The 21599-nt window shown below is 56.5% G+C and overlaps 5 protein-coding genes across 5 annotated transcripts; 2 read left to right on the forward strand and 3 right to left on the reverse strand.

Moving 5' to 3' along the window:
• Nucleotides 1-937: 937 nt before the first annotated feature.
• Nucleotides 938-2409, reverse strand: GCG54_00005926 (Ornithine aminotransferase; the record flags this gene model as incomplete). Its single annotated transcript, XM_045405941.1, has 3 exons — nucleotides 938-1075; nucleotides 1143-1844; nucleotides 1915-2409. 3 exons carry the CDS (start codon nucleotides 2407-2409, stop codon nucleotides 938-940), a joined length of 1335 nt encoding a protein of 444 aa, XP_045265324.1.
• A 2278-nt stretch (nucleotides 2410-4687) lies between these two features.
• Nucleotides 4688-6792, forward strand: GCG54_00005927 (GPI mannosyltransferase 3; the record flags this gene model as incomplete). The annotated part of the gene is made up of 3 exons (XM_045405942.1): nucleotides 4688-4900; nucleotides 5071-5295; nucleotides 5368-6792. The coding sequence occupies 3 exons, from the start codon at nucleotides 4688-4690 to the stop codon at nucleotides 6790-6792; spliced, it is 1863 nt and encodes a 620-aa protein (XP_045265325.1).
• Nucleotides 6793-7527: 735 nt separating this feature from the next.
• GCG54_00005928 (Rho-GTPase-activating protein 5) lies at nucleotides 7528-10373 on the reverse strand (the record flags this gene model as incomplete). Its single annotated transcript, XM_045405943.1, has 2 exons — nucleotides 7528-9674; nucleotides 9728-10373. The coding sequence occupies 2 exons, from the start codon at nucleotides 10371-10373 to the stop codon at nucleotides 7528-7530; spliced, it is 2793 nt and encodes a 930-aa protein (XP_045265326.1).
• An 8126-nt stretch (nucleotides 10374-18499) lies between these two features.
• On the forward strand, nucleotides 18500-19638 carry GCG54_00005929 (uncharacterized protein; the record flags this gene model as incomplete). The annotated part of the gene is made up of 2 exons (XM_045405944.1): nucleotides 18500-18664; nucleotides 18748-19638. 2 exons carry the CDS (start codon nucleotides 18500-18502, stop codon nucleotides 19636-19638), a joined length of 1056 nt encoding a protein of 351 aa, XP_045265327.1.
• A 344-nt stretch (nucleotides 19639-19982) lies between these two features.
• GCG54_00005930 (uncharacterized protein) lies at nucleotides 19983-21560 on the reverse strand (the record flags this gene model as incomplete). Its single annotated transcript, XM_045405945.1, has 5 exons — nucleotides 19983-20462; nucleotides 20545-20784; nucleotides 20852-20958; nucleotides 21023-21247; nucleotides 21377-21560. 5 exons carry the CDS (start codon nucleotides 21558-21560, stop codon nucleotides 19983-19985), a joined length of 1236 nt encoding a protein of 411 aa, XP_045265328.1.
• Between the last annotated feature and the right edge of the window lie 39 nt (nucleotides 21561-21599).

Raw genomic sequence — 21599 nt, forward strand, 5'->3', positions numbered from 1 at the left:
CTCGAAGAGCGGGAGGGTGACAATCATCCCACCCCCGACCCCACACCGCAACCTCTACGGCCGCGTAGGCCTGAACTGGATAGCTCGGGGAGAGCAAGTGTGTGTGCGTGCTTTGAGAAGCTCGCGATAAACAGGCTACACGATCATGGGAATTAGCACGGAAAAGACCAGGAAAACATATTAGGACAAACGTACGGCGGTGGTGGTGGTGGTCGGTCGGGAGGGTAGGAATGGGCAAGGATGACATGCACATCGACGTGTTCCCACCTACCGACACATGCACATGCAGCCTCCCGAATCCGTCCGCATCTTTCGAGATAGTTCACAGGTGCAACTCCATCGTAGCTACCCAAGGGCCTTGGTGTAATCATGTCTTTTTATGTGTGTGTATACTCTCACTCTGAGATTCTCGCTCTGTATCTACTACTCAAATTTATTCCACCTTTCGCTTTGGTCGAGCGGCACATGCATATTCTCTCAACCTTGGCAGCCTTCAAAAAGGGGGCCTCAATGCTCCGGACCGTATCATATGCAACCGCTTCCAATGACCATGATTGCCCAAGAAATGCTGCCTGGCGCGAACGCGCGCGCACCGTGAAATCTGCAATCCCTTCACGCGTGCTCCCCGCTCCGGGGCAGGCGTCGGAATGCAAAGAAAGAGAAGAGATAGCTCCCAACGCCTTTTTTCCCTTCCCGTGACAGGGTTGGATGCCTAAATCAGGACATATCAAACGAAACAACCACTCCCCCGCAGTCCCCTCAGATCTGACGGGTCACACACACACACACACACACAGCGCTCTGGTCGTGTGACAAGACACCATCTTCCCCGCGTTTGCGATCGGGGGGCGACGACTCACTCGGTCGCTTATGATGTGAGAAGTCTCACCTCGCCTCATCGACACCCCTCGCACAGGAGGGCCTTTCCCTGGTCAACTCAGTGGTGGGCGGCCTTCTCGACGGTGGGAAGCTCCTTGAGCGCTTCGCCGATGACGTTAAGCGCCTTGCGAAGGTCCGTCTCGGAGATGACGAGAGGCGGCGCAAAGCGAATGATGTTTCCGTGTGTGGGCTTGGCCTATTCATTCAAGTATCAGCACTCATGACCGGAAAGTGGGGGAGGGGGAGGGGGGAAAGTGACATACCAAAACACCCTTCGCCTTCAGCAGCAAGCACAGATCCCACGCCGTCCTTCCGTTCGCAGCAGACTCGTCAATCACGACGGCGTTGAGCAAGCCCTTGCCACGTACAGTCTGGATGATGGGCGAGTTGAAGGCCCTGATGCTGTCTCTGAAGATGTTACCGAGCTTCTCGGCCTTGGCGGTGAGGTCCTCCTCTTCCATGATCTCGAGAGCGCGTATCGACACAGCGCAGCCGAGCGGGTTGCCGCCGTAGGTCGAGCCGTGCGTGCCGGGCTCCACGACGAGCATGACCTCCTTGCTGGACAGCACGCAACTGACGGGGTAGAGACCGCCCGAGATGGCCTTGCCGAGCGTCACCATGTCCGGCTTGATGTTCGCCCACTGCGAGCATAGCATGCGACCCGTGCGGCCAATGCCCGTCTGGATCTCGTCGCAGATGAAGAGCACGTTGTGCTTCTTGCACAGCTCCGAGACCTTGACGAGGTAGTCATCGTCCGGCACGACGACGCCGGCCTCGCCCTGAATTGGCTCGATGATGATGGCGGCGGTGTCCTTGCCGTGCGCCTCAAAGACCTCCTCAATGTCGGCGACGTTGTTGTAGCGGATCGGCTTGCCGGTGGAGGGGTTCACGGCGCCAATGCCAGGAACATAGGGGCCGTAGTTGTCTCTCGACTCGGGGTCGACTGACAGCGAGATGGCGGTCATCTGGTTTTCCAATGGTTAGCTTCGAGGTCCCGCGCAACACGCACACATCGTACTGCAATAGTATACTAACCGTGCGGCCGTGGAAGTTGTCGTTGACAGAAAATACCAGCGCCTTGCCCTGCTCGACGCCCTTCACCTTGTATGCCCACTTGCGCGCAATCTTGATGGCGGTCTCTACGGCCTCGGCGCCCGTGTTCATGGGCAGGACCATGTCGTAGCCGAACACGTCGCGGATCTTCTCGGCCCACTTGGGGAAGACATCGTTGTAGAAGGCGCGCGAGCTCAGGGTCAGACGGCCCGCCTGCTCGGTAAGGGCCTTGACGAGCTCCGGGTGGCAGTGGCCCTGGTTGACGGCGCTGTAGGCGGAGAGGAAGTCGAGGTACTGGCGGCCCTCGGGGTCCCAGACGTGGACGCCGCTCGCGCGGGAGAAGACGACGGGCAGAGGGTGGTAGTTGTGGGCGGCATACTCGTTCTCGGTCTTGATCGCGCCGTCGGTGGAGGAGGCATGGTACCTGGAGGCGGTGCCGTTGGACTGAGGGGCGCCGCCGTTTGCGTGGGGAGCCATGGTGTAAGTTGGTTGGTTGGGTGGTTCAGAGTTGGGTGGTTTGTTTGGGTATCGTAGAGTACGAAGTGGCAGGGGAAAGACAAGTTGAGAGTATCAATTGGGTTTGGGGGTCATCAATTCGTGTTGTCAGAAAGAGAGTGTGTCTTTGGGACAGGTGGCTGTTGGAGTAAGGTTTTCGGTAGAGGAAAACAGTCAAAGAGAAGGGAAGACCGGGACGAGGGGCAAATCGCGGGGTCTTTGCTTAATATACCCTGACGGCACATGGGTCCCAGACTTTGGGGGCGTCCTTGACTAAAAGAACAAGGCCAGGCAGACAGAAGGAACATGACATGGGATAGGGTCAAGCAGAAAGCGACCATGGACCGTGACAAGCAAGCAGGCCAGGAAGAGGGAGGCGAGCGGGCAAGCGGGCGGCGGCGGCGGCGGCAACGGCCAGCAGGCTCAACAAAGCGGCCGGAGGCGGGTATCAGGTCGTGAAAAAATGAGCAAATGGGCCACCAAGATGGAAAAACATGACATGGCATGTCAAAAGCTGAAGCGTAAGACGCGGGCCATGACCTGGAACCAAACTCTTGGTGTCGGAGTCAGAGGCGTGCCGCTATGCCTCTAAGTGCAGGTATGTTCCCCTAAGCGCAGGTATAAGCGGCTCAAGTGGGTGAGTGGGCAGGATGACGCCCGAAGGGGGCCAGGTTAAGGGAAAGCATCCCGGTGTATCCCATGTTCCCAATTGCGGTCACATGGGCCGTATGGGGTGTGCGTGTGCGCGTGTGGTGCCAACGAAAATAAAATCCAAGTTCGAAAGCGGCCGAGGGAAAGCGGCGCCAGTGTTTCTGTTTGTAATGGCTTTCGTTGCTCGGTGTCGCCGCGAAGGTATGTATGTACTGGGGTAGCTCGGTGGTGTTGGAATGTTGGAGTGACGGAACAGATGAATCAAAAACGTGGGAGACAACCAACAAGAACCGAACCCCCCTTCCTTCGAGCCGCTGCTCCTTCTCTGCCTTACTGCCGACGGACGGGCTGCTGGCTGAGTGTGGTTGATTGGCGGGGCCGGGAATGAAGGAAGGAAAGAGGGGAAAGCAGAGGAAAGAAGGCGGCGCCGATAACGGGACCCAGTCCGTGAAGCTGCGCCGGTGCTTTTGGACCAACGAGGAGTCCCTATCTACGCTATCGTATCATCTGTAATCTTTGACGTTGCTTTGCTGCTGTGTACTGTCAGGGTTCGTTCGACTGATGTAATTCAGAGCTGCGCCATTGGGTCGACGGCCAGATAAGAGGCAGACGGTAAGTGACACGCCGTAGTGCCCGTGGGGATTGATTGAATGCTGTGACCGTACCTTAGCTGCCGAGTCCGAAGACAGTGGTGACGCTCCACGGAAAGAGAGCGGTCTCGCCCAATGATGGCGCACCCATTTCAACTCCCGCCGTTCGGAGCCAATGGGAGGCGTCTCCACGACGGGTGCCCTTTGGGGAGCCAATAGGAGAGCCTGCGGTGGCCAAAGAAAGGTGGGTACCCATCGGACCTCGTGCCTGATAATCGAGGTTTTGGGTTAGGTGGTGGCACCTGGTTCCCTTCCCCGTTCCCTCCTCCAGGCCTCGACGACTCGGTTTTAGCGGCCAACAAGAATGCCTGGCGACCTGAGAACGTGAACGGCGCCCTGTCAGTGAAACTTGGGGGGCCTGACCATCGTCCCATTCGCTGTTTTTGCGCCAGTAATCCGTCTTTCCCAACCTCGTCTCGACATTCCATTAGCGATCAAGCAGCCCGCCGCTCCTCCTCCTACTCCTCTAGGTCGGCATCAAGCCCAGCAGCAAGTCCTTCCTCTCCCGAGACCGAGACGAGAAGGGCAGAAAAGGGGGCAAAGTGATCAAACCTGCAAGTCAGGATTCATCACGACCCTAACCGTCGGCAACGCACGTACCGCACACCGTTTGCCTCGTCCTTCTACGCATACACGCCTCTTCACATCCTCAGACGTGTGTGCGTGTGTGCATCTGTTTGTGTGTGTGCCTCCTGACTCGATTCCCGTCCCACGCAGCACACAGCACACAGCACACAGCACACAGCACACAGCACACAGCACACAGCACACAGCACACAGCACACAGCACACAGCACACAGCACACAGCGCCCCGTCCCCCCTATTCCCATTTTTGCCGTCCGACCGATGATTACGCAATAGCGGCCTTCCGACCTCCAAACACCCCCGTCCGCCGCTGCCGCCGCCGGCCACCGCTCAGCAAACACCGCTCCAGCACCGTGCCAAGCGCGTATCCACAATGGCTTCCGTCGGCTCCTCGCCCCGCCCCGAACTCCTAATGGCAGTTCGTAACGAGCACAACAAGCCCTCCGTGTTCCGGCACCTCCTCATCATCCGTCTGCTCAACGCCTGGTGGGTCCTCACCTTCTTCCAGCCCGACGAGTACTTCCAGGCCCTCGAGCCCGCATGGCGCATGGCCTTTGGTGAGGGGAGCGGTGCATGGATTACATGGGTGAGTTTTTCATTTTTTCCCCTCGTCTCTCTGTTTCTCTCAAGAAGCGTGGGTTGTTGAGTTGCAATTACAATTTGTAATCGTCATATTCAACTATCATCATTGAAAGCAACCCCCATCTTTGCTTGTATCTTTCTTTGCCGACGAGCGGGTACTGACACTGCACTCAGGAATGGAAGTACCAGCTCCGCTCCTCCCTCCATCCCGCCCTCTTCGCCGGAGTCTACACCATCGCAGACCTCGTAGGTAGACCTCTCCCAGTCGCCGCACGATCATGGCTGCTCCTCGCCGCCCCAAAGGCGACCCAGGCTGTCTTCGCTGCCGCCGGTGACTGGTACACCTGGCAACTCGCCGTCAAGATCTACGGCGCAGACAGTTCCATCTCATGGTTCGCTGTAAGTCCCACTCTCACTAACACTGCCTCACACCACAACACCCGAGAGACCTCATGCTCACACATCTCGCAGCTCTTCATGAGCATGTTCAGCCCGTTCCAGTGGTACTGCTCTACCAGGACGTTCTCAAACTCCCTCGAGACCACTCTGACCATCGCCGCCCTGAACTACTTCCCCTGGGAACTCCTCGGCGAGCCCAAACTCACAAAGGAGAACCCAAAGCCGTCCGGCTCCTCTATCCTCAACACCCCAGGGACGCTCACGAACCTCCGACTCTCGATCCTGCTCGCCGCCGTCGCCGTCTTGCTCCGCCCCACCAACGTCCTCATCTGGGCCACCGTCGTCCTCGCGACACTCACCCGGCCACTCTTCGCCCGCTCCGTCCTCACCCCCTCGACTGTCCTCATCCTCCTCCGCGAGGCCCTCCTCTGCGGCGCCCTCACCCTCACCCTGTCCCTTGCCTCCGACCGTCTCTACTTTGGCGAGTGGACCTTCCCGCCGTACAAATTCCTCTACTTCAACATCTCCCAGTCCCTCGCCGTCTTCTACGGCCGCAACGACTGGCACTACTACCTCTCCCAGGGCCTCCCCCTCCTTTCCATCGCCTACCTCCCCTTCGTCATCCTCTCCCTCTACAAACCCCCCTCCACGCCCTCCAAGCTCCGCAACCAGACCCTCAAAACCCTCTCCTGGACCGTCTACGTCATGTTAGCCGCCCTCTCCCTCATCTCCCACAAGGAGGTCCGCTTCATCTACCCCCTCCTCCCCATCCTCCACGTCCTCGCCGCCGCGCCCCTGGCCTCCTTCTTCACCATCCCGCCACCACCACCAACCGCAAAAACGCCCCTCCCCAAACCGCGTCTCCGCCGCAAGAGGCTCCTCGCCCTCGCCCTCGCCCTCCACGCCCTCCTCGCCTTCTTCCTGACCCTCCTCCACCAGCCCGCGCCCCTGACCGTCCTCGCCTACCTCCGCAAGACCTACGCCCGTCAAAACCCGGCATCCTCACCCACTGCAGCCACATCCCTCGTCCACAACACCACGACCCCGGACGACCTCTTCGCCTTCTTCCTAACCCCCTGCCACACCACCCCCTGGCGCTCCCACCTCCACCACCCCTCCCTCCACGCCCGCGCCCTCACCTGCGAACCGCCCCTCCACACCGCACCCAACACCCCGGAACGCCTCAACTACCGCGACGAGGCAGATCGCTTCTACGACGACCCCCAGCTCTTCATGTCCACCGAGCTCTGGCCAACATCAACATCATCATCCTCCTCCTCCTTCCCCTCGGCGGCGGAGCAGATCCCCCGCTACATCGTCGGCTTCGAGGGCATCGAGCCCTGGCTCGCCGACTTCTTCCTCCGCGGCGCCGGCAAGCACCTCGGCGTCGCCCCGAAGCGCGTCTGGCAGGGCTGGAACGGCTTCTTCAACGAGGATTCCCGGAGGCGCGGGAAGCTCGTCGTCTGGGACACGGGGCTGTACACCAGCAAGTCATGAGAACAACAGCAACAAGAGAAGAAGAAAAGCGTTGATTTCCCAAAAACTCTTGTACCAACACAACGCACGGCATGGATACAAACATGTAGACTTCGTGTTCCCTGCTTGGGACGCAAAGAAGCTTCCTAGATCGCTAGATCGGAGCCTGTAAATTTATCTGTAATTACATAGCTTCTCAGCCTCACGAACTGTATGTGGATATTACTACGCACAGGTCAGCTTATGAACCTTCTCGTCCAAAGAAATGCCGGCTGTGGTGTCTGTCTCTTCAGTCGTGCAAACGCGCCCACAAGATCAATACGCCCCTGCCGAAGTCAAGAGTCCAACTCATCACACGCCACATCGTCAGAACATATTTGAAATGCAAAAGTCTTTTCTTTTCCTAGACCATGAATACGTACGTAATCCCATGAACGTTAGGGGACCCGCCTTCACTCGACAACGCCTACTTGACAATGATCCCTTCATGAGGCGAGCGAGCCCGTGGGCAATGCTTCGCTGACACCAAGCCACAGAATACAACTCCATACACTATGATTCACAAACGTGCCACCATATGATATCAAGGTGAGCCTCTGGAAGAGAGAGTTTTCCGTCTACACCGCTGTTTGTTTGCTCTTTCAAACCCTGAACGTGCCTCATCATGTCCAAAGATACCAAGTAATCCCCAGACTTTGCCAAAACACCCCCATGCGCATCATGTTTGATATTCGAATGTCGTCATAACTACCGCGGTTATTCGGCCTTGGCCGGCGGTTCTGTTGCTTGTGTGGCCTGTGCCGGAGCGGGCTGAGAGGGAGGGGCCGGGGCCTCGGCCTGGGTTGGGGCAGCCGCTGGTTGTGCTGCTTGCTGGACGGGAGACTGGGCTGACTGAGGCTGAGGGGCCTGGGCCGGTGCTGCCTGCGGGTGAGCTGTGGGCCCTTGAGGCGGCGAAGAAGGCAGAGCAGGATGCTGAACCTTCTCCTCCGGCTCTCTTCGGATATCCAAGCTCTTGCCTCGACCAGACATGATGCTAGAGCCGCCTAAAGACGACTGCCGATCTGCTGGGGGTGACTTGTTTCGCTTCTCAGCGGCGCTCTCCTTGGCCTCACGGTATTTGTTCCTAATCCAACCGATCGGGCCCTTAGATTCGTCCTTGCCATCCCTATCCCTGCCAGATTCGTTGCTCTCAGAGTTGTGCATGCCTTGCTCAGAGCTCTCACCAGTAAAACTCTTGCGGGGCTTGTAGCCTCCACTACCGATGGAAGTAACACTGACATCGGCGTTATCGTTAGAACCAAATGCCAGACGGGGCGACGTGATGCCGGGGTGACCGTCGTCCTTTCTTTGGCGAGAAAGCCTCCATCTTCTCTTCTTCTCCTTTTCCTGCTCTATCGCCTCTGCCGACGTCGTCATGATGGACTCCTCAGTCTGATCAATGTCAGAACCTTCGTTAAAAGATGAATGAAGCGAGGTTGGTGGCGACTTCTTGGCCTTCAGGGTTTGCTCAACATGCAGTGTGTTTGTTGAGGGGACTTGGGAGGCGCGCGGAGTAGGTTCCGAGGGTGTGTCACCTGCACTGGGTTGCTGTCTGATGGGAAGGGCATCATGCTCAGGGATCGGTCCTCCCACCTGCTCCAAGGGGTTCGGGGCCTCAACGCTTGGCGAAACAGCAGCAGAATGCGTACCTAAAGACGCGGCGGAACTTTGCGCGCTAGGGTTCAAACTTCCGGGTATCCGCTTCTTCTTTAGCTTGTTCGGTTGCCGTTTCTCGCCCTCCCCGGTGGGGGATCTTTGGAAAATGCTGGGCAGCGTTCTCTCCTTGACGGGAGTCGTAGCCTCGTGTGGGTCAAGCAGCCTTTCCTGGCTCCTTCCTGCATTCCCGGCAGCGTTGGGAGCCAATGTGGAAGTTCCGATTGCGGCGGGCGCAGGCGAAATAGTGGAGGCCGAAGGGGACTGGTCGGGTACCTCAGCAAGCTCCTCGGTCGTTGACGGAATCCTAGGGGATGATCCAGGGATCGGCGATGCATCGCGCCTGAACCTTCCTCCCTGAAGAGCGGGAGACTTCTTGGACGGGACGGTGTTGCTTCTACCGAGACCGCTGTTCGGAGTCGGCGCGAGCGCAGGGCTGTTCGGCGTCGTCGAGCCGTCGTGGTGCGAGTGTCGCGAGGACGTCGATCGGTTCCTACGAAGCATCCCATCTCTCCTCACGCTCTCAGCACCTGCGCTCGCGTTAGAAGCAGACCTTCCCAAGCCCGAGGCCTTTCTGTTCGGGTTGGGGGTGACTGGTCCAGCCGCAGGTGGGGGTGTACCCTTTTCAATCAACTGCTTTGTCTTCTCGTCGGTGGCCGTGCCCTGCATGCCGATCAAGAAGTGATCCTGGTTCTCAATCAAGAAGATGAGGACATGCTGGTTCAAACGATATTCCTCGGGTGCCATTGCGTGCTGCGGATGCGACAACATGCCGGGCTGGAAGATGGCGGCGAGGTTCTGAGAGTTCATCCTGTTCTCCTCCGACTTAGCGGCAAACACAGCCAACAGATCCAAAATGTAAAGCAATAGCTGGCGGTTCAGTGGTGGCAGTTCCGTGATGAGTTTCTGGTACTTGGCAATCGCGGCTTGCTCGTCAAAGTTCTCCACGAATTGCGGGCCGTCAGCATCGCCGGCCGCTTGCCTGGTAGAACCTCGCAAAGGCTCTCTGAACTTCTCGTACAAATCCAGCGGCACGACTGGCTCTGGGAGGTCGTTGAGGTATCGTCGAAGAACGTTGGCAGCATCATGGACGGTGTAGTTATCCCAAACCAAGCCCTTGCCGTAACGATCGGGTGAATCAAAGATTTGTTTCAGCTCCTTGATGCGCTTCTCAGAGCCACTGAGACGGAAAATGCCCTCCACAGTCGTAGCTGCAATGAAGGTGAGTATGGAGACTGGCCCGACTCGAGTTGCGCGAACTCACCCTTTTCCTTCAAGAATACGCCACACTTGGCGACGACAATCGGTACGTAGCCATAAATGTAGCTCTTTCCGTTCTCATCGACGAGTGAGATTGCGACGTTGGCATATGTGATGCTCTGGCGGAGAGGGACACCAAAGATGCCGTGAGGTCGAGTTTCTGCTATATTTCGTTTAGCTCTTGAAGTAAAGGAGGTAGTCATAACTGCGCGGATCCGCTTGGCACACTGGCGCACAGGCTGAGTGACGGACAGGGACATCCTGTTCAGCACATCCGCCCGGCTAGTGGTGGTGGTGGTGGTAGTGGGAGCTGTCGCATCACTTGAAGCGACGATTCTAGGCGGAAGAGGGTCGACCGGCTCAATAACGTGTCTGTCTTGTAACAGCAGGACAAAATCGAGCGGGACAGGCGACGTATCCATTTGGTCGTCGACATCTTCACTGAAGAGGGTGTGTGCTGGGGGCGAGTGTTTCGATGCGAAAGTAGAAGGGTGTCTACCATGATGTTCCTGGTGTTTTGAAGGCAGCTTGAAGCCCTTCCACCACGACTTCAAGTCTCTCTTGTTTGGGGTCGCAGGTCCGACGGTCGCGGTCGAGGTGCCGGTCGAGGGCTGGAAGGCCTGGTTTGGGGGGGGAGCGGCGGACGTCATCGCAATGACGGGACGCAGATGGTGGGAGCTCGATTATCGTGTAGTAGCCAGCGTCGGGATTGCAGTTCGCGGGAAATAGAGATGGGCGGGGCGTCTGGCGACGGAAAACGAAGGGGAAATTGAGCGAGAGCGATCGGGGGCAAAGTCGATGCAGCCAGTGTCGTCTGGGGATATGGTCGGTCGGTCGGCTCGCCTGGTCGCTTGGTGGTGTTTTGCACTGGGTTAGGTTGCTGGGAAGGTATTGGGTGTGAGCATGCGCTAGGATTGGATGCGACGCGCAGGCGGTAATTGGGCGTGGGGTTGTTCTTTTGGCGCGCGAGTGGTTTCCTTTGTCGAATGAAGCGCTCCAGCGAATGTATGTATTTCGGCGTGGTTTTCTATTTTCCTGGTCTACTGTGTTGTCGGTGTCATGGAGGAAATGCTGGCCATGAACTGGGGCAGAGGGTGAGGTAGGAGCGAATGACGAAGGAGCGTCCGCGAAGAGGTAAAGTAGGTAACAGTCCCAGGTGTTTTTGGGCAGGGCTGGCCAAAGACAGTAAGTGGTAGGCGACGATGATGCGGAGCTGTTCTTGGGGGGGTAAGGTGTTGTATCGGCGGGTGTCGGTAAGACAAGAGCTGTACGTTAGTGGGATTTCAACGACAGACAATGATGAAAGCGAGTGACGTTTCCGATCAACGCGCGCGAAGCACAGGTTGGTATCCCTGTGGAATAGAATCGTCGGCAAGAATGGCAAAACAAGAAAGACGCTGTGGGTTTTGGGAGAGAGTTTGGGACGAGGTCGAGAAGAAGGGGTAAAAGGCAGGAGTTCAGGTACAGGTCCGGTACGGTAAGGTAAGCGAGTGGGAAGGTGAGTAAGGTGAGGTAAAAGGTAAGAGGAGGTCGAAGCAGACGAGAGGTCCAGGTGGTAAGGTATGGGGAGTGGGAGACGGAGGGGGGTATGCAGGTAGGTGCCTGTTGCCGCTGGTGGGAACAGTGGTGGTGGTAGGTTGCTGGTACAAGTGAGTGAGTGCCCAAGCCAGCCAGTGAGGAACAGGTGCAGGCGCAGGTGCAAGTGCAGGGCAGATGGTCCAGGTCCAAGTCCAGGTCCAGGTCCAGGTCCCCGCCAAGTTCAAGTCAAGGTCCCAGGTTCAGGCAGCCCGGGCGCAGGTGCGTGTGTGCGTAAGGTGCCTTGAGGTCGGAGGATAATATGCTCTTGTGCTGCTGGATGCTGACTTCCATGGGGTTCTGGGAAAGACGCGTTGAGGCAATGCACGGCAAGGCAAATGGAAATGAATGTCAATGGGGTGGTGGTGGTGTGCAGTCCGTCAGTCAGTCTCAGTCACTGAGGGTGGGTGGTCCGTACGAAGTACCTTATCCATCGATGTATGAGTGTGCCATGCCATTGACGGCTGTCGTCAGTGGTGATGAATCCAGACTCTTTCTTTATTTTTTATTTTGATTAAAGCCCGCCGGTCAGGTAGCTTTTTGCCTACTAGCACGTCTACTACTGCGCAAGGTTACAGGCACTCCAAGGCAGACGGCCCAAGTCGGCAAGGTGGGATGGAGAGCAGCAGGTGAGTAAGGCGGGAGAGTTGTGCAATGCCGGATCCAGTTCTCCATACCATAGGTACCTGATTACATACCTACGTACCTACGAATGAATACTCTGGATTGCCAGTCCTCGTCTGTTGTTCGCTCCATGATGCTATGCCATGCGAGGCAACATGTACGTCGTCGTGTTGTCCATGATGCGGGATGAGCTGCTCGAGACCCCAAGCACCACCAATAACCACAGCCACAAAACGATAGATATCCAGAGCACAGCAGAAACACGGACCCATGTCTGGACAGCAAGTCATCAGCAGCAGCAGCAGTACGGAGCAGCCACAGAAGCGAGAAACAGACGCAGGCGATAATACGGGATGAATGACCCCAAGGCCCTTGAAGATACAGGGTTGCCGCCCGTCGACAGGGTTATCGTCAGTCAGGTGGTCTGGTAGGGCAGTCCCAGCGTCCACCCCGACGAGGGCCGAAGACGAGGATGAGGATGAGCACGAGGGGTGGGCGCAGTACCGAGCCAATCCCAATTCTTGGCTCTGGAAAAACAGCGTTCGTCGTGGAGCTTTTCAATCCCAGATTCCCAATGGGAGCAAACAGCAACAAACAGACGGAGAGTGGGAGCGGGAGTGGAAACGGGACTGGCGGGCAGAGAGAGCCCTGGACTCCTGGAGGGGAGAGAGAGAGAGAGAGAGAGAGAGAGGGCAGGGCAGGTTTCCGTCTTGCCCTTCCCTTTTACCGCAGGAATCGTCGTCTCCAAGAGCCCAGGCCCTCTGGCGGGTGGAGAGAGCGACGAGTCGAGACCCGAGGCGTGCAGCGGACAGAAGGTGCTACTGTCCGCTACTGATGCGCAGTTACGTGGGACGTGGGACGTTGAAATGCTGCTGCACCGCTGCCGGGCCTGATGAGTATGGTCCCAGGTCGGTCCAGTGTCACTGGTGGAGTGTGCTTGGGTTATTTTGGCTCAGTGGGGCGCCGCCAGGAAGGATCAAGTGAATGCTGGGGGAGCGAGGGAACTTGGGAAGAAGAGGGAAGGTACGGTACTTTGCGGCAAAATGAGACTGCCTACCTAGTGTAGGTACCTTGGCCTCTTCACTGGGTGACCACAAGAGCAGTGGAGCCTGTCTCTTCCCTCCCCGCTGAGGGTTTTCACTTGAATCGAAACCATTGATCCTCCTAACACTGCAGCATTACGGATACCTCCTGGCAGACCTCATGAAGGGGCAGAGATTTCACACGCGGCACGGCAAGGAAGCAGAATAAGGTGTGGCCAAACACACGGCACCCGGGGGCTCCCACGGGTACTGCGGCTGTGGTGGTGGTGGGTGGCCTGCTGACAGCTACTTATCTAGGTACCTCAAGGTATCCATGGAAGGTAAGGTACGGATACACTGCAGATGCCAACGACACTGAGCACTCGTTGAGCGAGTGCAATGCTTCCTGCAATCCTAATTATATCGACGCCTTGGAGCAGCAGAAGCAGACGCTGGCAAGGCCCCTCTTCCCCTCTTCAGCCTTCTCCGACAGGTCTCCCGCTGTCGTTGAAAGTCTCGCGAGTCAAGCCTGGACTGCCCCTCCTAGCCGCAGCCTCCATGCAGTGGCTGGCGATGGTTCATCCATGGTTATTGCTCGTTGGTCCCAGTGGTTCGCGGGTGAACAGGTTAGACCTCGAAATGGAGCTTGGGCGCTCAAAAGAGACACTGCCGTCTGCAGCAACAAACCCGAAGGATCAAAACACTGGTGGTCAGTGGTCAATAATAACAATAAACAATTTTGCAAAAAGCAAAACAAACACGCACTCGACATCGCCATGCTCGCTCATTTCCTCCCCCAATTTCCCGCCCGGGAGGCTACAACCACCCGACATCCACATCCCGCGAAACGAAAAGTGCTGGCTGGCGAGCCTTCATCAGGCGGGAAACCTGAGGTGAAGACTACCTTACCTAAGGTACCTACCACCCGGCAGCATGCGCCAGGCAGGCACTGTGTCTGCCTCTGTAAGGTTAGGTACCTACATACCTACGGAATGGAAGGAAGGTAAGAAGTAGGTACCTACCTTACTTACCTCGAAATGTAAGTGCGCCGCCGAGGTACCTGCATTGGCACCTGCTCCTCCGGCCCGTCTCGTCCAATCCAACGGCAACTGACAGACGCACCCCGGGCTCTCATTCCTTCTCGACCATTTCCTGTAATCAATAATGCGTGCTATTCACATTGCCAATTGAACAGAAAAAAGGAAGCCCGCTGATGAACCGTGGCACGCGACGTCCGCACTATCACGTCAGCCGACAACCGTGATATTAAACTCTCCAACGTTAAAAAAAAAAAAAAAAAAAAAAAAANTTCCAATCTTAAAAAAAAAAAAAAAAAAAAAAAAAACCTTGCCCCGACGGCACAGCAGCAGCGTCGAATGTTGACTCCGCGGGGCATTCTCATTCCCCATCCAACGACATCGAATTCCTCCTCCCACGCCATTGCCTTGATTCACCACCAACCGGCAGCCCTCAGTTGTCTCACACAGCCGTCTCACCCACCGGGCTCCCACCGACGGCCTGATGTGATCAGATTTCTTTGTTTGACCTCCCATATCTCGGACTGGAGCCCGGCATCCCATTCCACAGCCTGGAGACTGCCCGCTTTCGGCCGGTGGACCTCGCGACGCCCGTCTGCCTCCAACAACATCCAGGCTCAGACTTGCTTTGCTTTGCCCAGCTCTGCTCGTCCGGTGCTACAATCATCACATCACTACATCATTTATTTCTGTCTTCGGCCTCCTCCTACTCCTGATCAGAAGCGTCAAGTCCTGATTTGACCTCAGGTTGTAGTCTGTTCCCTGGCCTAGCCCGAGCCCCGACTTCTGAATTGGCAAAAGCCGCCGTCGATCTTTCCTCCAGCGCCGAGCTAAGCCTCCTGCCGGATGGAGCTGTATCGATTCCGCCGCCACACCTTGCAGCCATCACCTCGACCGACGTCGTTGGTCTTGCTGGACCACCAGGGCCTCGCACAAAGTCGACACCGTCAGGCCCGCCGGCAACCCAATACAAGCCGTCTAGTGCAGCATGGCGCCCTCCGTAGGGCAGAGGTACCGACCTGAAGTCGCAATCGCAGGTTCTTCAGGTTTTCTGTGCTCTACCTGACGCCCGCGTCTACATCTGTACGGTGCAATGCAACCTCAGGGACCAAACTCTTTACTTCCGACGCCCTTCCCTTCGGCCCTGCCCGACGTGGTATTGTCTCGTTCAGAGATTTCCATCGAGTTTTTGGAGCACGGGAATTCGGTTCTGAAAGCCAGGCAGTATTCGTACCTCGGCCGATCGCTCTACGCAGGTTTGCCGTGGCCAGATACCATGCCACTTCCAAGCATTCGCCTGTAGCGCTCACCTGCGGCGGGAAGAGTCTAGCCTTTCGGCCCTGGACGCGCCTCTCCTAGCCTGCAGTATCGAGCAGTTTGACCAATCGGCCAAGGCACTTTTCAACTAAAGGCCGATCTGACAGCTTTGGCAGTGTTTGGGGATTTGCTCCTACGTCCGGAAACCATCGAAGGTAGAGAAGGAACGAATATTGAACCCTCGGACAACTCGAACAGGTGTGAGTCACCGCTCGCTAATTGACCTCGAGGACGCAGTGAGGTACCGCAACCCAAAATCATCCCAGTCCAACCTTTCCAACCTCCACAGAGCCTAGATGCTGGATCTTGCCGAACATCCATCGGTCCAACCAGTCAGCTAGCCTACAGCTCCGTCTTCAGGGACTGGCGGGTCCAGTGTCATGGTGGCTCCCGATACCCTGCTGCTACTTACCGCTAGAAGAATCTCCCAGCCACCCGCGCGGTATCCCACGGGTATCTTCCTTGCCAGATGTTCCACTCACTTGAAGGCTCCCCCCCACAGCTACCCAATGACGTCGTGCACCTCCGGCTTCGACGACGATGCCACCGTCCCCGCCAAGTTTATGTCAACGGCCTCAAGGGCTCTTTTGAGCTTTGCCCCGATGCTCTTCCTGGCTGCTGTCACCTCCCGCCCTCCCGTCCAATATCGGCGTCTGCCGCCCACGGCCACCACTTTATTAGTTGATACCACGCCACAAGATACGTACCATTGCGAAGACCCTTCCTCATGCCGTCAACGAGCTGCTCCAGCCAATACCGGGTTCATCCCGTTTCCATAATTAGCACCAACTTTTTTCATCATGCAGGGACGCACAGCAACTTTTCCTCGTTGGGTTGTCTGTTGTTCACCACGTACCTAGGCATGCGAGTCTCGTGTAAGTCCCTCCAACTTGGATTTGCGGAGGGAAAAGTTGCCTCCAGCATCACTTCGCCATGACGTTCTCCCGGGGCGCACAGTTCGGCCGGTCAGCCGAACAAGATGTGGCGCAGAGCGGTAGAGCCTCGTCATCTGGTCGCCAATTCGCCCCATCGCACCCAATAGCAAGCACTCTTTCTTGTCGTCACAATTCCGGGACGCTGCCAGCAAGACCACGGTTGAGAGAGCAATCGATCTACACGAATCTGCAATACAGCTGCAGGAAATGAAACAGGCTAACTGCTGAAACGGAGGATTTCTCCCGTGTCTGCAGGGCTGAATGGAATGGCAGCCATGCACTCACACGAACGCCAACGCACAATGACAACTTCCCCTCCATGATAGGCAACTGCAAACCCACCCAGGAACCGGTTATACCTCAAAACAAACGCGGGGTAGAAGGAAGAAGAAGGAGGGCATAGCCACCACCGTTCACATCATGCGTGCACGACCTGCCACGATGCTGACATCTTGCGATGCGCGACTTGCGCAGGTGTGGAGGTTCGGAGTAGTCGGGACTCTGTGACTTGGCCACATGCCATGCGCAAGGCGGTGACAATGTACCCCAGCATCGCCGACACTGCAAACGATTGTGTTCTTGTTGCCATGATTTTTTGAACCACTGTTGGGGCGATGGCGGCTTGACGTGGGCCTGTACGAAGGATCGGCGCTTTCAAGAAAGGTTGAAGCCTGTTTCTCAAGACGACTTGTCAACGGTCTCTCATGTGACAGTGGGCGGCTTGACAGTATGGTCTTTCTAGACAAAACGCCAGCGTTGGCAAAGGGAAGTTGAAATCTTGCAAGACATGCCCAGGAGGATTGTAGACCCAAGGCACCCCAGCTGCCTTGGCTACCTTGGCTGTAAGTCAGGGCCCAAAGGTAGTCCTCTGCACTTCTTCGGAACGTCCATTGCGCGAGTTGACTCAGCAAATCATCTACATGAGAGGTCTTGACTAAGCGGATCTGGAATTACCGCAACTCATGAAGCTGCGGCTGAAATTACTTGCGTGGTGGAATTCTTTCTCAAAGGCCACCGTAACTTAACTAAAGTTCAGGCATCTTGAGCTCCTTCGGACCTGGCTCCGTGGGTTTGGTTGTCAAACCTGTGGTGAGTGGCAATGGTACCTGAAGGCTATGCCAGCTGAAGGTGAAATGGAAACACCATCCCTGCAAGATCTTCTCTTTCCTTAGCATTGAGGATGTAGAAGACACTGACTGCGCCTTGAAATTGACGGCTGATGAGATATGGGTGAAGTATTGGCCCCGACGGCAACATTGTGGTGTTCGCCTTCGTGGGAGTGGCACAGCAACATTAGTAGAAAATATGAGCTGTTGATGTTGAAACGCCTGCAATTCACATGACCTGCTGCACACCATAGTCTCCTTGACTAGTGGCCACCTTGATCTGTTTTGGTGTTGCAGCCATCTGAGTCTCATAAACCTTCCGCAGGCGCAGAAGAAGTGAAGCGCCTCTTCCAGCAACAGATAGTCCAGACGAGGGTGATCACTCATGCTCCTTTCTGCCTATCCATACGCCGCCATCTGCTACTGTATTCGCATCAGGCGAATATAGTGGCTAAGCTCGAACTTGCCCATTTCTTGGACGAACAGGTCTCCTCCAGCGGCACTGACGTCCTATAATGATGCGGCATGCAGGGCATCACAAAACAAAACTAAAGCTTCGGATGATCTCACGCACATCGTCTTAGACAAATGACATTGCGTATGGTGCTCTGGAGTATGATACACGAAGGAGGCAGCAGCAGGAGTATCATTCACATCGGCTGAACTCGTGTAAGACGGGGACGGGGATGGGGACAGAGCTTACACGAGAAAAGGTGATCAGCTGACAGCGTTTTACGTGTCTGTTCTTACGAGTCGACGACGCGTTGCTTGAGGCGTAGTCGATTTCATGAGACCTAATGCCCGCCGACGAGGAATCCAAATTGTTAGGTTAGATTGCCCGGTCCCGAGGGAGCGTATGGCTGGAACGGACGAGTAGGTTCGTCGCTGAGTTGCGTGGGCTGAAGACCCATGCATATGAATCCTCAGAAATGGGATTCTTGCTACACTTTACTTTAAGCCTGGCCCGTGCGCAATCGCAATGCGATAGAGCTTCAGCCACCGTGGCTGGACCCCCCCTCCAACGACATCATCAGCTTCAGACACCCTGTCAAACACATCTTCGTCCGCCCTTACAGCCGCCATTCCCGCAGGATACGATTAAAAGAAAGATACGAGTACGAGTGACGAGAAACAGGAAGTGCAACATCCGAAAGTGAACCATGGCGCGGCTGTCATCGTCGACGTCGGCGCCCGCGCCCCAGGAGCGCGGCGTCGCGGAACTGAGCCAGCTGCTCCGCCGCCTCGACCAGACGATCCTGCACGCGGACCACGATCGCGAAAGGAGGTTGCGCGCGAGCGAATTCGAGAGGGCGAGGCTGAACTCGGTGAGTGTCTCTCGTTTGGCCCACTTCTCTACTCGAGAGGTGATCCTCGCACACAAGCGACTGACCTGTGGAAACCCGTACAGAATCTGGAATACGCACGCAGCCTCTTGACCCGCGTCGAGCAGGAGGCCCTCCACGTCAAGCTCCTCGCGCGCAGGCAGGACATGCAGGCCGACCTTAACCGCAAGCGCGAGCTGCTCGAGAGGCTGGTTGACCGCATGCACGACCTGGAACAGCTGCACGAGGACGACGATGAGTACAGCTCCGACGGCGAGGACATCCTCGGCGAGATCATCCCCACGCCGAGCGAGAGCACGAACTCGCGGTCCACGGACATACCCACCGAAGACACGGGCGACGACGACGAGGCCGACGACGCGGAGGATATCCCGGACCTCGCGCCGCCGTTGGGAGCAGCGGCGGCGGCACCAGCACACGCACCGGCGCCGGATTCAACATCAACACCAACGACAACCTCACAGATCCTACGCCCCCGGGGCGCCGCCAACACCACCGCCGCCGCAGAATCGGAAACAGCAACATCCACAGGCACGGCAACAGCAACATCCACAGCGCGCGCAGCCCTCTTCGCCCAGCGGCGCAGCAACACCCTGAAATCCACCGCCTCGACCGGCGCAGCGTCAACAGCGACCGCGGAGGCGCTGCTGGACCGGCAGCGCCAGGAGCAGGACGCCCTGTCCGAGTCGATCCTCAAGATGGCCGGCGCGCTCAAGGCGTCGTCGCAGCGCTTCTCGAGCACGCTGGAGCAGGACAAGAACGTGCTCTCGCGCGCGGGCGAGGGCATGGACAAGACAGAGCGCGGGATGGACGCGGCGAGCCGGCGCATGGGCACGCTGCGCCGGATGACGGAGGGGAAGGGCTGGTGGGGGAGGATGATGCTGTACGCGTGGGTGTACGGCCTCATGGTCGCCCTGGTGCTGTTGGTCTTTGTCATGCCCAAGTTGAGGTTTTGATACTTGCCACTGAAGGAGAAGGGGAGCTTGTGTGAACGTTTTGCTGGGTTTTCGGAGGCGTTTGGGGGAACTGGCTGGAAAGGGTTGCATAAGCGTTATTAAAAGAATGCGAGATTGGTCTATTGAAGAAAATGAAGTCGAAGGGTGCTGTGCCTTCTAGGTCTATGAAAGTCTTGAGTTTGGTGTTTCCCAAACGCAAAAAAGCAGATTTCTCGCTCCTGATGTCTCGCTGTGTTTCCCCCTCCAAAATCGTTCAGCATGCATCCAACCTGGTCGCCATTCAAATGTCCCTGAAAATCATCTTTTGGGTAGTGCGTGTAGATCACTCCTTCCATGTGTCACTTTCACCAATCCTGCATGGTGAGGTCCTCAGAGACGGCAGCAGTGGTTGGCCACCACTCGTCATTGTCCAAGGAGGGAGCCGTCGCATCCTCCATCTCGCAGTCCTGCATGCTACCAAGGCGTTCGTCAACGTCCTCAATACTCAGCTGCGGCATGCTATCCGAGGGAGCGCTGATGGTGTTGCCTGATGCCTCGTCTTCGGCGTCGGCGTTTTCAATGGGTGTCTCTCTCAGAGCAGGGGCTGGCATCTCAGTCGCCCACATCTCGTGAAAGGCATCGCGGAGACCCTCGCAGTGAGCGGCGCAAGCCTTGTCGATGACCTCGTCCAGGAGCTCTGTCATAGCGACATCGATCTGTATGTTGGCGGGGAGCTCGTCGCCGAACAGTTCGGCAAAGAGAAGGCGGGTCTCAATGTTGCGCTTGACGCACTCGTCGTAGCTGAGGCCTGGGGTCAGCCTGCCTCCGACAGGCTTGCCTCGAGTCTGAGATTCCCATGTTAGCAAACCATGCAGCACAGGATGTTTGGCTCGATGATATTAGTAAAAAAGGAAGAGCCATCCTTACCGGGGGCGTGTAGCTGAAGTCCGTCTTCTCTCCAGTACCGGCCTTCAGCACTCGATCGCACCAGCGATGTTTGGTCTTGAATAGGAAGAAGTTTTTGAAGTGCTCGAACTCGGGCTTGAAGACTCCGCAGGTGGTGCTGGTGCGTTCGATGGCGCGGAAGCGCCAGACGCCGTCGTCCTTCTTCTGGCACAGCTTAGCCCCGAACCAGTAGAGATGGGGCTTTGCATGGGACTCAAAGAGCTGAAGGAAGAAGCAAGAGTTAGCATGCTTTTGCGCAGTGGCGGGTTAATGGCTTGCTAAGACTTACATAGAGCTCGTACTTCTCATTCACGGCGCCGTACTCGTCCTCGGTGTTGCGAAAGAGCTGGATCTCGTATCGGAAGTGGTATTTGTCCGTAAAGACGTGGTAGAGGTCTAATGATATTAATGTTGAGACCTCAGGGCGGGGGGATGGTAAACTCGTCAGTGATATACTTACCAGGGTTGATCCAATCCTGGCCAAGCAGAGAATTCCGAATCCTGGCCTCCTCTTCTTTCTGCTTCCTCGACTTGATAAGTTCTCGGCGTTTGATGGCTTTGAAGTCATAGTCGCATTCGCGCAGCTTCTTGTTGCGAGTACAGGAGAAGGTGAACCAATCAACATGGACGATCTTGATCTTGATCTTCTTTTCTTTGTCCTTGTTTCTCTGCATGGCTTCTTGGACTGCAATCGCAATACGTTGTTAGTACTTTGCCCAAACGTTAGGAAGATGAGAAGGACAGTTTGTCGCCCTCAACAGGAATGGCCCAGGCCATGAGGATATGGAAAGTGAAATGAAGACCTGAGACGTACTCCTCTTGTTCTTGTTCTTGTGTTTGAATTGTTCCTCGGTACAAAGAAGGTGCGTCACCGAGTCGTCCATGTCGAGTGAGAATCGTCCTTTCCGCATCTGGGTCCATGTCTGGAGTTTCTCGACTTCGTGGTCGTTTTTGCCAGCGGCCGCGAGAACCCTGTTCTTGAAGATACCTGCCACCATGTTTATCCGCCAGAGTAGGTATATGGTTGTTTTTCTTGG

Source organism: Colletotrichum gloeosporioides, assembly GCF_011800055.1.
Source record: "Colletotrichum gloeosporioides strain Lc1 chromosome Unknown consensus_36, whole genome shotgun sequence".
NCBI classification, from domain to species: Eukaryota; Fungi; Ascomycota; class Sordariomycetes; order Glomerellales; family Glomerellaceae; genus Colletotrichum; species Colletotrichum gloeosporioides.